The following is a 15,899-nucleotide window of genomic DNA, read 5'->3' on the forward strand; positions in this document are numbered from 1 at the left end:
ATTTCAAAAGAACAAAAGCAATAATATACAATGTAATCAGAACAGCTATTATATGTTTTAAAAAATACACATGAAATGGAGCAAACTGTACAGAGCAAAGGGATGAAACCAAAACAGTGAGCTGTGTAAGACAATTGACTCCGATTGACAAGGAGTTGAACACGAGTCAGTACAGCAGAGCAGCAGAACACTGAACACCAGCAGGCTCCATTGATTCCACCAGGGAGACTTCTAGAAAAACAATGTGTACTGAGAGAACTCAACCAACAGGGGTGAACACAGGAAGGACAAGCACTTAAGAAACGTATTCACAAGCCTCCCCACCTTATCAACATTGTGTCTGTTTCAGCATTGTTTTCTGCTTGTTTCTGTTTCATTTTAGATTTGAATGCTCCTTTAATACTTGGTTGCTCTATGTAAGTAACATTCAGGGTGTGTGGATTTTACTCTGGTGAATATCTCTCAGCTATGAGGAGTGCAGGGAGTAGTGTAGACATGCCTTATATGCATCTGAAGTAACCTGGGTTAACTAGTGGGCTGAACAATACAAATACCTAACTCTGTTCCTATGTACCTGACTGGTATAGAAAGGAATATGCGTGAATATTCAATTAATTTCAGTGCCACATGACCCCGATAAACACTAACCATGGACTACCTTACAAAATAGAGCTTCTGGGTTGAGGAAAGCGCACTAATGCCATGTCCAAGTTTGTTCTGATTGGTTGGCAGGCTTGCAGTGACACGTTCAGCTTGTTGTTGATGGATATACAAAAAAAAAAAAGTTGCTACATTGTGTAGAAAGTTTCATTGAGCTTTTAAAAGGAGATGATTTTCTGTCGAGCCCAGTCAGTCGGAAAGAGATTGTAAATGTGCTCAAGGAAATGCACAATGCAAACCTGACTGTGGAGTTTTCATTTTTCCATACTTAAGAATCATCTCAAAAACAATGAAGACAGTAACACATTTAACAAACTTGGATACAACTGTTGCTATTTTAATAAAAATTCCAATTTAGATTCAATTTCTTTGACTGTGAAAATACACTGTCAGGTAACGTTAAGAATATAATAAATGGCCCTCTGGGTATTTGTAATATACCAGTGTGTGTTATTTCTATGCACAAGAGTAAGTCTATTCATGCCAGAGGGTGGAATTGTTTATGTGCATTAAGCTACTATAAAACAGAGACTGATTTCAGCTTTTGGCAAGGGTAGATATATGTGATGGAAACATATGCGTAGTCTTACCTCTCTTAGCGGGTCGCTCAGCTCTCCAAGGATGCTATCTTCATCGAACATCTTGCCCTGGTAGCGGTGCTCGTAGTAATCGTGGATCTTCTGCCGCATGTCAGCAGGCAACTTGTGGAAGGACATGTACTGCTCCACTTGTTTGTACTAGCAGAAAGAGAAAACAAACAGAAAGACAACAACAAAACCATTAATCATTATTTATTTTCAAAGAAGGTATGAAGGTAATTACTTTAGAATTTAACCTGACCAAAGAAGCTTGTTAGTCTGGACTTTTCAAGGTTTCAAAGACTTTATAACAGCTCTAGAGACTGAGATGTATTTTTTTTTTTACAATTAAGAGATTACAGGTGCTCAAATGCTTTCAAATCCATGTTCTTGTTTCAGATATATGGGCTTGTGGTCATCTTACAGCTTGATCAAGTCATTTTGAACAACAATACAGGAAGTGATTAGTTACCAGGAAGCACCTGCAACTTCAAAAAGCATTGCAAATCTGCAAATCCCAAAAGAAAGCATAAAACACAAGCAAAGATGAAATGATGAAACAGGGGACCTAAGATAATGTTGCCAGGGCTAAAAAATGAATTTTGGGACCATTGTCCTTCATTTGAATAGGAGTCTGAAGTGCTAACTACCAGGACTGATATGTAACACTTACTGTGACATTGATTATATGAAATCATCCTTGCTATATTATGAGCATTGATAAAATTGCAATTAAAAGAGAAAGAAAAGAAATACAGATAGAAGCAGCAGTACACAGTGCAACATGAAGCAGCTGCCAGAAAAGCATTGACAGAGGTATCATGAGTTCAACATGGCTCCTAGCTTACTACAGTCTTTGATCATAGAGAAAGGATTAATTTAATAGAAAAGTAAGAGACAGGGAACAATTGAGAGTGGAGACGATGGAGTGGGAGAAAGCCAGGCTAGCTGAGGATAACTTCTTATTAGATAAGAGACATGAAAGGACCACACATCCTTCACTGGTAATTGCTGTTTTAACCTGTCCACGTTGCTGGATACATTTTGAATAGAGACTTTTAACATGCAGCATTATACTACAAGAAATGAACTGAAATGATCTGTTTCGAGTGCTGTAACAAGAACTATGGATCGCAAATCTCTTCACTCCATGAGAAATTTTCAGAAAGGAAAAATGCACCTGTCATAGGGGAGGAAGTGCTGCAGACTCTTTAGCATCATCCAAGTAAGTTGCTAGAACAAGACTAGGTGCTCTGTTTGAATATGTGGTAAATGGCTCTAACAATTGGCTTGGTCACATGTAAACTAAATGAACAGAGTATACAGTTTTGGTCTTTTGCATGTTCTTGTCAGGACTAGCATGTTTGGTTAAACCATAAATTTACCAGAAATAAAAGGATAGTGGATAGAAACAGCTGGGTTTGGACAACCCTCCTACAGCCTAGGAACCAGAGAGAGAGTGAGTTTATGCTGTGGGACTCCCCGTTATGAGGATAATAGCCTAGGAACCACAGAGAGAGAGTTCCTGCTGCACCTGGTCATGATGCCAAATGAAGTGACGCTGGCTCAGAGCCACCTTCCATCCTGTAAGAATGTGGTTCAGGGTAGGTGGTGAACACATTCATGTTCTGTAGTGAGGAAAGAACATAATTTGTGGACCTGGTCAGGAAGCTCCTTGATGTCACTGATATGAAGGGCAGCCTTTGCATCCTTCACCGGGTCCTGTGCTGCTCACTTTCTCCTAGTTCTCACTGCCGGTGCTACCTCCCTCCATAAGTGTCTTTTCCATCTGAACCTTAGTGCACTAGACTTCCTCAGTTACATTTCCTAATTTATGACCTATGACCGGTCTCTCTATTGTTGACAGATAAACATCACACACCTAGTTGCTGTAAGTATACCATTCTTTCCGCTCGTGAATAAGTTCTTCACAAACCAAAATGGATATTTATAAAAGCTGGTTCTTCATGCTACTTCTTTTTGCTATGCTTTCATAGGCCTTGTGCAACTTCACAAGCTTCTGTTTTAGATCATTTTGCAGACTTTAATCTAGACGTTTAATCTGCAGCTGCCATCCAGACTTTCCTGGAATCGCAGTGATTCATCGTCTTTTATCTTCTGCACCAAACCTCTGACATCCTGTAGATGGTATCCCCAAACTTATCCAGCTTCCTGGAATATAGGCTGTTGTGTATATCAGAGGTGTAAAGTTTTGCATAATGTCTGACGATGAAAGATCCTTACTTGATAGGCTATAATTGCAGCAGAATGCTCAAACAAACACATACACGCAGATACTCACACACTCATTGTCTCTTCTGGAAACTGTGACAAGAGTCTAATCATCCATGCATACTAATTAATTGCAAATTTAAATGCTGACCTACATATGAAAATGAAGTACTTTCTCCAACATCTTAGGGAATTCGATTGCTATTTGATGCAATTGGACCACTTGCTTACTAAATAGCTTGGTATCCATGACTAGATAATCTTGCCCTTTTCAAGTACTTAGCTCTATTGATTGCCCCAGTAATGTCACTGTACTTGTATTCCCCTGATGAGGCAGAGTTCCAACACCACAGCTTCTTGGATCCTGAACACAGGGTTTTAACGATGGCCAGATTTATAGCACATTCCAATAAACCTTGGATTTTGAAAACACATTCCAATCTCTTCCTATGGGATTCACTGGCTGTTCCTGTTTCTCAAGGTGAATTCACTAAGACAACGTAGCCCATTGTTTCTTTGTGCAAGGTGTAGAATTGTGATAGAACAATGTATTAATATACTGATGCTTTATCACTTATTGTAAACCTTATTCATTTCCTCAGGCAGCCAATTATGTTCCCAATGGGTAGACGCCCATTGTAAAGCACAGAGACGTATGGTAAAACATATTAAAACCTTAGTGAACTATAGTAAATGCATAGTATAACCATGGGAAAAACTGCACATTTAACTTGGGAAACTTAATTTAATTTGGGAAACTTTTATAAGGTATTTACCTTTTTATTATGTACTAGGGACACCTAACTGTCGCTATAAAGCAGTGGTCAATCATATAGCAGGTAGTGATCGCTGTGTCAGACTGTATTGCTTGATAAATATACACCATTCATAGGAAATTCTTGCTCATCTTCTTATCCACACATAAACACAAACATTGCCCCCAGCCAATGCCATGGTGAAGATGAGAGGGTAGTTTAATGTAAACCATGCCAACCATTACCATCAGTGGTTTAAAGGCTAGAGATCTGCCTCGTTGTGTGCCCATAAGTAAACCCCTTATTCGCTAAATAAATAAAATTAGTGTCAGCATTAGGGAGATAATCAGAGTTCCATCTTGCAGAGAAAGAGTAATATCCCATCAAACTGGCAGCTTCAGTAAAAGCAATATAGAATTCAATTACTTCAGGGCAGGGCAGACCTAACTCGACAAGCTTCCCTGTGCTGCAGAGGAATAACACAGCTCCCAATAGACATCTCAGCTACCTCATTAGAGTTTCTAAAAACTTATATCTTTTGTTGCCAACTTTCTACCTACTCCTAGGATGATGTGAAAACGTGGATGTGTAGAAATACAGCGAGCAGCAGGGTTGTGCGCTAATTAAAAGCTGAAACGGATACATTTTTAAAGCTGTTTTTCATTTTCATGCAGCTGAATGACAGCAAGGTCAGAGGTGACAGGATCATCTCAAATGAAAGTGGCTGCTGGCCATCTTATCTGGCAGGTTCACTGAAATTGAATACCCTTTGCTTGTGTTTAATAATGTCTGGAATTAAATTTTCCCAAAAATCATTTAAGGGCAGGATTTTTTAAACCTCGTTTGAGCTGAGCGATGAAAGCAGTATGTAAAGCTCTTCTATCATCCCGAGATCAAACTGGGCCACTGCAGGGTCCATCTGCAGTATGCAATCCACATTCTGCAGCCAAACATCAACAACTGTATGCATGTGTAATTGTAAATGTACATGAATTCACCAACCTCCATGTTTGCTTTGTAGTATACTATAATCACAGTAGTCATGTTCAGCCTGCATATTTATATAGAGGTTTAAAACCTGCCTCTAGCACCTTTGCATTGGATGCTCATTAGGTAAGTTCCTCCAGTAGTGCAAGATGGGGCTGACTGATGGAAATGAACAAGTCGCCTTTCAAATCCCACATTATATTGTGTTGAAAATGCCCCAATAATTTATATATCCAGGTTGAAGGGATATGCAATGTGAAAATGTCATTTAAGAGTAAAGAGGAAAATATGAAAAGAGATGTAATTACAGAAAGCGTGATTATACCTCCTTTTTGACATTATTAAATTAGACCAGCAAGGCAGTGACAGTCATCCCCAGTCACCACTGGGAATACAAAACGGAAAAAGAAGATCACAATGACCTACATCCACTAGAGTTATAATGTGTGCTTGGCAGGTCTGCATAGAGCCCCATGGTCTGATACTCTTAATAACTGCTAAAAAGGTCCTTTTCAAGCAGTTATCTAAATATATGCAAAACTCTAAAATGGCAGAAAGAGAGTAGAGCAGACCAGCCTCCATATACCCCAGGTACATTATATAACTTGTGCTAAAGAAGTATTTTAGCAAGCTGCATCCCGTGCTTCTGTAAATATATGCAAAACTCTAAAGTATGAAATATGTACAGACAGGTTCATCAATCCCTAGGCATACAGGTAAGAACACTGACTCGAAAACCTTGCTTAGTACTCCATAAAAGAGTAAAACAAAGTTTCACAAAAACAAATGAACTTTTGAACACCAGCCCCAGGAGTCTCCTCTGCTGTGGGAAGGGATCCTGTTAACTGTGCCCAGAAGGGCTCTTTTTAATTGCTAATTGTTATTTCTTTGTGTGCTGGGAAGTGAGAAAGCAGCAGTGAGTTGTTAATGCAATTGGCAGCCTGCATGCCACAACTTGCAGCTGGAAACTTGTCTCCTCTGTGTGACTTTATATACTGTCACTATGCAGAGCACTATGTGTGTTTTCTTTTGTTAATGAGAAGGGCAGTGCTTTCTCTATCGGGCTTTGCATTTTTTCTTGTTAGTGAGCTGGGTAGTGCTCTCTCTATTCCCCTGTCCCTTCTACTCCCACCTCTTCCCTCACAGCACCCCAATTCAGATTGGCAGCTGCCCTGCTGGTTTCCAGCTGCTGAACGACTTTTTCATTTTCAGATGTGCTGTATCAGTGCGCGTGTCAAACATCACCACCACCAAATCAAGGTCACAAATTAGTGACTGGGCAAATGCAACATCAGTGAGGTGGATTAGGGAGCATTAGGTTGTATTAGAAATCATTGCTTCAGTAATATGCAGTCTGCAAATTGGTTTTATATAATGAAGGCTTTGACTACAGTGTCTTATACAGTACTAAACCCCCTCTATTTCAACACTGTTCCTCTGAATAGCATGTTAGTTGCATGGGTTTGAGTCAATGTTCCCTGTCTTGGTCCATCTCCATTCCAGTGAAGAGGGTAGAGAAAATGAGTCCTTATGAAAGTGTACCACAGTAAACATTCTGCAGTGCCCCCCCCCCCCCCAAACATTTGTCATTGAATTTCAGTTTATTTAGGATTTCCTAATTGAAGACAGTTGAGTGATTAATAGCTATGAATGACATCAATAGTTAATTATTATGAGACACTAATAACGCTGTGTAACAAATTTTATTTATTTTTTGGTTCCTGGGTAGTAAGTGTTATTTCCTAATTGCTTATGCCTCAAAAGTATAGAAAATGGCTATTATTCCCCACAAACTTTGCTTTTGTGACCAGGATAGCGATATTTTGAAATTTACCTATTTTCCAGAACATTCCAGATAGATTCAGTGCTGAGTAAACTTGGAGTAACTTCTAGAACTTTCCAGTAATATAAATAGTAGTATAAATACAGGGGCCTTAAGCCCACCAGTTCAGTTTGGTTCCAGCTGCCTAAGTGGATACATATCTGCATTTTTCTGAGATGGCATCAAAAGACTGCAATGGTGGCATTCCTGATGGGTCTCCAAGGTGGTTTTACCAAGTTTCCCTGCTATTTTTGCCTTTGGGACAGCAGGGACACCAAGGTGCACTACCACAGGCGGGACTGGTCACAGCGGACCGAGTTCTCTGTGGGGAGGAACAACGTCAAGTGGGAGCCACTGGTGGACCCCCGGAAGGTGCTGATGCCACCACTGCACATCAAATTGGGCCTTATGAAACAATTTGTCAGAGCTCTAGATAAGGAGTCGGCAGCCTTAAAGTACCTTCAAGGCTTCTTCCCTAAGCTGTCTGAGGCAAAGGTCAAAGCCGGTGTGTTCATCGGACCACAGATAAAGAAGATCCTGGGTGCAATGAATTCTCCAAGAAGCTCACTAGTAAGAAGAAAGTGACTTGGAACAGCTTGGAACAGTGGTTCGGGGCTTCCTGAGCAATCACAAGGCTGAAAACTATGTGGAGCTGGTTGACACTCTGGTGAAGAAGTACAGCACAATGGACTGTAGGATGTCCCTCAAAGTCCATATCGTTGATGCTCATCTTGATAAATTCAAGGAGAACATGGGAGCGTACTCGGAAGAGCAAGGCGAGCGCTTCCACTAGGATATACTGGACTTTGAACGCCGCTACCAAGGACAGTATAACGAGAACATGATGGGAGACTACATTTGGGGGCTGATTCGTGAAAGTGATTTACAGTATAATCGTAAATCTCGAAAAACTACTCACTTCTAAATCTTTTGCAGTCATTTTTGTATTACTTTAGTATAAATACATGTTAATTTGGATTCATATGTTGTTTTTTTCTGACTTTATGTGAACGAAAAGACCGTTTTCTCACTGGAAATAGGTACATTTCAAAATATCACTGTCCTGGTCACAAAAGCAAAGTTTGTGAGGAATAATAGCCATTTTCTATACTTTTGAGGCATAAGCAATTAGGAAATAACACTTACTACCCAGGAACAAAAATTGTGTTACATAGTGTAATCCATCAAATAAATTATTGCAACTGAGAAACTGTGAAAGGGGCACTGGTCTTTAGAAACATGGTTGGGCAGAAAATGTTGTCAGCAAAGCCGTACCAATCCTTGATGGCGTCTTGTGTGAGATAAATCCAGCGCCACCCCCCTAAGCAAAGCAATACACAGGTAGTGAATTGAAACTTCACACAATTAAAAAGAGGATTCTAGTGCCTAAGTACTGTGTATGTGTTTAATTATAGTGTTCCCTGGGCTCTCATGGGCAAAAAAGACTTTAATGAAGGAAACCTTCAAATTGTCTTGCAACAGTGTTCATAAATTATATTTTATGAGGTAAACAAAAGTGGTGTTTGTAGCGGTTTCACTTAGTAAGGCTCTATGGTGTAGAGTGCTAGGTGAGTCATGTGGGCAGGCGGGCTGGCCACTGCACACATAGCTCATTAACACTGGAGGATGGGCACTGGGGAGTGGAGCAGGGGCAGGTATAGACAGGAGATTGCTCGAATCGACACTGCAGCGTAGCAGCAACATTTAGATCATGTATATATTTGAACTGTATTGATACCAGGAATCATGTTTATATGCTGTATTAGGGTTCCTGAAGTTTGGGAACATCTTGCATACTTTTAAGCTGGTCCATTTAAACATTTGCAAACACACAGATGAATGATTATGACTCTAAATGTTGTATTATCTACCAGTACTTCGCAAATTTAAACATGGACTATAGAAGTGTAACAGGGTGATGTTACATATGTGGATTGTCACTGAATAATACTGAGGCAGACACAGAGCATTGGGTTTTGACATGCTGCACAGGTATGCAAACTTAATACAACACAGGTGCTGCCACTCGAGTACCAGCAATGGTAACCCTAGTGTTAGATTTAATAAAGAAAAGAAAACAAAGCTACAAATAAATGTTTGCCACACAACGTGAGTGCTAGTCCCACTAAAGGGAGCGTCCCACTCCAGGAACCAACTACACTATAGTGTTTGGGATCAACATCCCTTAAACAGACCTACTTATGGGCATCCAGAGTTCCGGCATTCTCACGGCGACTCTAGGAGCACTGTCTTGTAGTGAAAGGGTTTTATGTAGTAGTTCTCGCCATAGAGCGGACACTCACCTCCTCGATATCGACACAGTGAGCTTTCACTCAGCACCTGTCTGTATGGCTATAGTCGTGCAGTAGCCTCAACCTTCTGAGCTGTGAGCAGCCTGCCCAAGCATACCCCCCAGCCAATCCAGACCTCCCAATCAGCTCAGCACTGGGCGAGCCTACCTGCTCAATTAGTTGCTTAGCAACACGTCTCCTGTTGTGCGTCCCAGCTGCTTCCATAAAGGCACACATGCAACCAAGAACCTGTGACAGGGTACTCCCTGTCACAACAAACTTTATAGTTTTTAAATAAAATAAACATAAAATGTATCACTAATAAAAGAAAGATTAGACAGTTGACATGAGGGGTGATTTATGGCCCATCAACCAATAGCAATGAAAATGACACACAGTATACAAGAGTTACCGTATGACACGACCTGGAAGCAAAATACCTGCTAGTGTTTTAGCCCATGCAATTTTCTATGTATTTCCCTGATAACTATGAGGGGTATCTCAGACACAGAAAAAAAGCTGCACAAACCCTAGTACTTACAGAACAAACAATATTTGTGACATATTTTGGGATACGTTGGCATGGGGACCCCCACATATAAAAACAAATGACAGTACTGTCCTGGGAATACTAGCAGTTATTTTGGTCTAACCAGTTTCACAGCCGTGTGAAGTAGATAGCGCTTGTCATATAATGTTTTCATCTTTATTGGTTGATGGGTTTGGACTCTGCTTTTGTTGCAAATCAATAAATATGAGAGTGACAGCGTTACCTTCTCCTGGTACTGTCGGCGTGAGGAGTCCAGGGATTGGATGAGTGCTGTGGCATGGCCGATGAACAGGGCGTAACAGGTGGCGCCCACGATCATGCTGAGCATCGTGAGCCACACGTCCGTCATGCCGCTGGGGGCCTGCTGCCCATAGCCAATACACAGCATGTGACTCATCGCCTTGAAGAGTGCAAAGGAGTACTGCTGACCCCACGTGCCATTCTGCAAAGGGAAAGACAAGATGTTACAGAGGCCATGATCACACTAGAGACTGCTTTAATAAACCGCTTAATGAACCACTGCCAACTGGCGCAGCACATCCCACTCCCAACATTGGTATAGTCACAACCCTGGAATAGTCATAACCCTGGTAAAGTCTCAACCCTGGTTAAGACTCAACCCTGGTATAGTCACAACCCTGGTATAGTCCCAAGACTCCCAAACCTGTTCTCTGGTCTACAGTGACAACAATGTGCTTAATTTGATATAAAGTACTACTGACACTATTTACGTTATTCTAAGATTCTGAATTTTGTGCCCAATTTTCTTTGCTGCACCCTATTCGAATTCAATCTTAGTGGTAAAGACATTTTCACTTTGTGTTGCCTCTATGTCCACATTGATTCTGAGTCAGCAGGGTCTGCCCAACCTTCACATGTTCAGTGGATCAGGGAACTTAAGCAATATCTCAAATTAGAGAAAGCAGAATATACAGTACACTCAGAGAATCCACAGTTCTTTATAGATATGATCAGCTCAAGCTTTCTTCCCTCCCCCCCTGCTAAATTTTTATGTGGCCAGTTATTAATCTCTTTTCCTTTCAAATTCTTTCCTCATTTTTGACACCTTTTATTTCCTGTGTTTTGGGTGCCATATTATTTGATTATTGATAAACGGTAGAACATGAAAAATCTTAGTACTGTGTCCAGTAAGCATTTGTAAAAGATCTATTTAAAACATACATATTTTTTTATTTGCTGCATTTGCTTGGGTTTTACATGAGAGAATAAACATGTCTAACTGTGTAATATAAATACCAGTGTAAAAGATTCATTACACTTGACGCACAGCCTCTGAAGTGATGTACTCTCTTCAATGAACCTCCACATTTCCTTGAATTGCTTTTGAGCATCAATGTTTCTTTTTAACAGTTTGTGGACAGGTTAGCTGGTGGTGAATGATGTCAAGCCAGGAAGCACTACTCAGAATCAGGAATGCAGGGCAACACTGTGTGGCTGAGCAGTCTATTTATTTAATAAATATAAATTAACAAAAGACTTTTAAAAAGCAACAAAACAAACACAAAGAAACAAAGGACTCGAGTACCTTCAGGATGGTTCACAATAAGTAGAGTTGTGTTTGTTTTGTTCCTTTGCAACACGTCTCTCTCCAACTCACACATTATGAGAGCGAGACCTTATATAGCACGTGGTCAAGAGCTCATGAGACCATCAGCGATCTTTTATCTCCTGAATACCTACATTCCACACGTGAAGGCAGGGAGAGGAAGTTAACCCTCTCCCTGCTGATAAACCCAAAATTATACAGCGGACAGCTTTCGTCATCATATTTTAAATACATTATTATTATTATTATTATTATTATTATTATTATTATTATTATTATCATTACTAATTATATTATTATAATAATAATAGATAATAATAATATACATATACATATTATGCATAGGGGCGGGGAGTACCCCATCACACAGTTATACTTATATTATCTGTAGTCTCAGGGTTCGGTATCGCACGCATTCACATAGTTTGACAACAACGGCAATCTCAGCAATCAGAGGTGTGAGTTCAGTTAGATTAATTTTTCTGAAGCTTTACATGATATTTTACCAATTCCTAGTGCAGAGGGAGCACAAATCTGCTCCTAGAGGTTTGGAGCCCTTCGGGTTTTATAAATATCATCAAATAATGAACTGACCTTGAAAACGCTTAAATTGGTTCAGTTGAGTCATTTCTGGTTCAGGTGGAACAAAGCCCAACCCAAAATTGTGCACCCCTGCTGGAGCGCATTCCACTATCCTAAAAATAAACTAAAAAAATAAAGTAACAATATTTAATCTCCCTCCCAAAGATGTTTTTCTGCAATGGTGACTACTAATGACTGGTACCAGATTGAATGTTACTGTTTATTATATCCTGTCTGAAACAGAATAAACAAAAAAGCTCACTTTATTTCCAGAAAATTCATTCTGTGTCGATTGTTCCTGATTTAAAATGGCTCCTACAAAAAAAATACAATTCACAAGGGAGCAGTATCCTGTCTGTAGAGCTATCAAGAGAGTTGGTGTTTTGATCCGACAATTCTGCAAGCAGGCAAGGTAGATTTAGTTTAGCACAGCTATGATGTGAGGTGTATACCTGCTTTTCTTGCATTATAAGAAGAAAAGTGGGTAATTTGTCTGCATGCGTTTTGAATCATAAATGTGTGAAAACAAAATCATAACAAAATCTCAGAGACATGCGAAATGGTTTATAATATGGACACATTTTTTGCTGCTCTAATAAGAAAGCCACTGTGCTGGCTACAGTGGCTTGCAAAAGTATTGACCCCCCCCTTGACATTTTTCCTATTTTGTTGCCTTACAACCTGGAATTAAAATGGATTTTTTGGGGGTTTGTATCATTTGATTTACACAACATGCCTACCACTTTGAAGATGCAAAATATTTTTTATTGTGAAACAAACAAGAAATAAGACAAAAAAACAGAAAACTTGAGCGTGCATAAGTATTCACCCCCAACACTTTGTAGAGCCACCTTTTGCAGCAATTACAGCTGTAAGTCTCTTGGGGTATGTATCTATAAGCTTGGCACATCTAGCCACTGGGATTTTTGCCCATTCTTCAAGGCAAAACTGCTCCAGCTCCTTCAAGTTGGATGGGTTCCGCTGGTGTACAGCATTCTTTAAGTCATAACACAGATTCTCAATTGGATTGAGGTCTGGGCTTTGACTAGGCCATTCCAAGACATTTAAATGTTTCCCCTTAAACCACTCGAGTGTTGCTTTAGCAGTATGCTTAGGGTCATTGTCCTGCTGGAAGGTGAACCTCCGTCCCAGTCTCATATCTCTGGAAGACTGAAACAGGTTTCCCTCAAGAATTTCCCTGTATTTAGCGCCATCCATCATTCCTTCAATTCTGACCAGTTTCCCAGTCCCTGCCGATGCAAAACATCCCCACAGCATGATGCTGCCATCACCATGCTTCACTGTGGGGATGGTGTTCTCGGGGTGATGAGAGGTGTTGGGTTTGCGCCAGACATAGCGTTTTCCTTGATGGCCAAAAAGCTCAATTTTAGTCTCATCTGACCAGAGTACCTTCTTCCATATGTTTGGGGAGTCTCCCACATGCCTTTTGGCGAACACCAAACATGTTTGCTTATTTTTTTCTTTAAGCAATGGCTTTTTTCTGGCCACTCTTCCGTAAAGCCCAGCTCTGTGGAGTGTACGGCTTAAAGTGGTCCTATGGACAGATACTCCAATCTCCGCTGTGGAGCTTTGCAGCTCCTTCAGGGTAATCTTTGGTCTCTTTGTTGCCTCTCTGATTAATGCCCTCCTTGCCTGGTCCGTGAGTTTTGGTGGGTGGCCCTCTCTTGCCAGGTTTGTTGTGGTGCCATATTTTTTCCATTTTTTAATAATGGCTTTAATGGTGCTCCGTGGGATGTTCAAAGTTTTGGATAGTTTTTTATAACCCAACCCTGATCTGTAATTCTCTACAACTTTGTTCCTGACCTGTTTGGAGAGCTCCTTGGTCTTCATGGTGCCGCTTGCTTGGTGATGCCCCTTGCTTAGTGGTGTTGCAGACTCTGGGGCCTTTCAGAACAGGTGTATATATACTGAGATCATGTGACAGATCATGTGACACTTAGATTGCACACAGGTGGACTTTATTTAACTAAATATGTGACTTCTGAAGGTAATTGGTTGCACCAGATCTTATTTAGAGGCTTAATAGCAAAGGGGGTGAATACATATGCACGCACCACTTTTCCGTTATTTATTTTTTAGAATTTTTTGAAACAATTTTTTTCATTTCACTTCACCAATTTGGACTATTTTGTGTATGTCCATTACATGAAATCCAAATAAAAATCCATTTTAATTCCAGGTTGTAAGGCAACAAAATAGGAAAAATGCCAAGGGGGGGTCAATACTTTCGCAAGCCACTGTACATGCATTATCAGCAAATAATCTCATTAGATCTATAAAAACAAGCAACTATACATTTAAAACTAAAAATCTCCCAGTCAATGCATTTAGCAAAACATTACTCTTTTCCCCAAACAAAATCATGACCTCTTAGATTGTAAAAATTACAGACCAGTATCACTTTTACAATGTGATTTTAAGATTCTCTCTCATATCTTAGCAAATCGGCTTAAAAATGAAATGTACAATATTATACATCCAGATCAAATAGTTTTTGAAAAACAGATTTTCATCAAGACATATCCAGAATTTGTTACTTTTTATTATTTGTTTATTTAGCAGACACATTTATCCAAGATGATTTACAGCGACAGTGTGTGAACTATGTATCAACTGCAGAGCTACTTACGTCTCACCCGAAAGATGACGCACAAGGAGGTTAAGTGACTTGCTCAGGGTCACACAATGAGTCAGTGACTGAACCGGGATTTGAATCTGGGACCTCTGGGGCCAGTTTTTCAAAATGTTTAATCTGGGTAACAATGATCCGGATTTTGCAATCCTGTATTTTGTGATCGAGATTACTTTTATCTGGATCATTTTCATCCAGTTTTTCAGAAACTGTCACTGCTGGATTACATTTAACTAGACAAATAATCACGATTGCAAAATCCAGCTTTTTGAAGTGGGCTAGTTCTTAATAGTGTATAGTTTTTTAAGAGGCCATTATCTATGATATAGCCTAATTTAACAAAATAAATAAGATTGTGGTAATAATGAGTAATACACAACTTTATTTGTATTGTTTTATATAATTTTCTTAAACAAAAATCACACAAATCACTTTTAATGTTAGTGCACATATAACGCATGCAGACAAATTTTATTTTATGTATGCCAAAATTAAATAACTAAATCTAAATTGAATAAAAATAAAACTTTTGAAAAAAGTGTATATCTGTTTTTAGACATCTTCATCGTCTTCTTCGTCAGTCGAGAGTCTTTAAGGAGACGTATGCGTATGCTTTCTTTTTTTATTAATGCCACTGAATACATGGTTTCCTTTTTTGCTTGCAAGGATACAAAACTTAAATAAATATGCAAATATGATATTATAACATTCGATTTTGACATATAGCGTGTGTTTGCTATGACAATTCCAACAAAATATTGCTGTTCTGTGATCATTTAAAAGCTAGTATCACAATAATCCTGGTATTTTGGATCAAACTAATTGTGATCGCCTCTTTAAATTCTGAAAAACCCAATCGCGACATTTAATTGTGATTAAAATTGCGATCGGATTACCAAAACAAAATCTAGATCACAGTAATTCCGATCGCATTTTGTTGTTTTGAAAAACCCAATTGCACAATTTAATCCAGATGAAAAAGAGGAAATCCAATTACCAACATTTTGAAAAACCGGTCGCTGGTTAAAGCCCTTTCTTTAACCACTGGACCACACAACCTCTTAGACCACACAACCTCTTGGACCACACAACCTCCTGGACCACACAGCCTCCTGGACCACACAGCCTCCTGGACCACACAACCTCCAGGACCACACAACCTCCTAGACCACAGCCTTCTGGACCTCACAACCTCCAGGACCACACAACCTCCTAGACCACA

The 15,899-nt window shown here is 39.7% G+C and overlaps 1 protein-coding gene across 1 annotated transcript in view; it reads right to left on the minus strand.

Annotated features, from left to right (window-relative positions):
• The window catches only part of LOC121299365 (potassium/sodium hyperpolarization-activated cyclic nucleotide-gated channel 1-like), a 65,684-nt gene that overhangs the window by 14,995 nt on the left and 34,790 nt on the right, over positions 1-15,899 (minus strand). The window contains exons 4-5 of the mRNA XM_041227087.1: positions 10,099-10,317; positions 1,251-1,397 (exon numbers count right to left, since the gene is read on the minus strand). Of these exons, the coding sequence (XP_041083021.1) occupies positions 1,251-1,397; positions 10,099-10,317 (366 nt within the window). The remainder of the gene's footprint in view (positions 1-1,250; positions 1,398-10,098; positions 10,318-15,899) is intronic.

The sequence above is a fragment of the Polyodon spathula genome, chromosome 24 (assembly GCF_017654505.1).
Source record: "Polyodon spathula isolate WHYD16114869_AA chromosome 24, ASM1765450v1, whole genome shotgun sequence".
Taxonomy (NCBI): Eukaryota; Metazoa; Chordata; class Actinopteri; order Acipenseriformes; family Polyodontidae; genus Polyodon; species Polyodon spathula.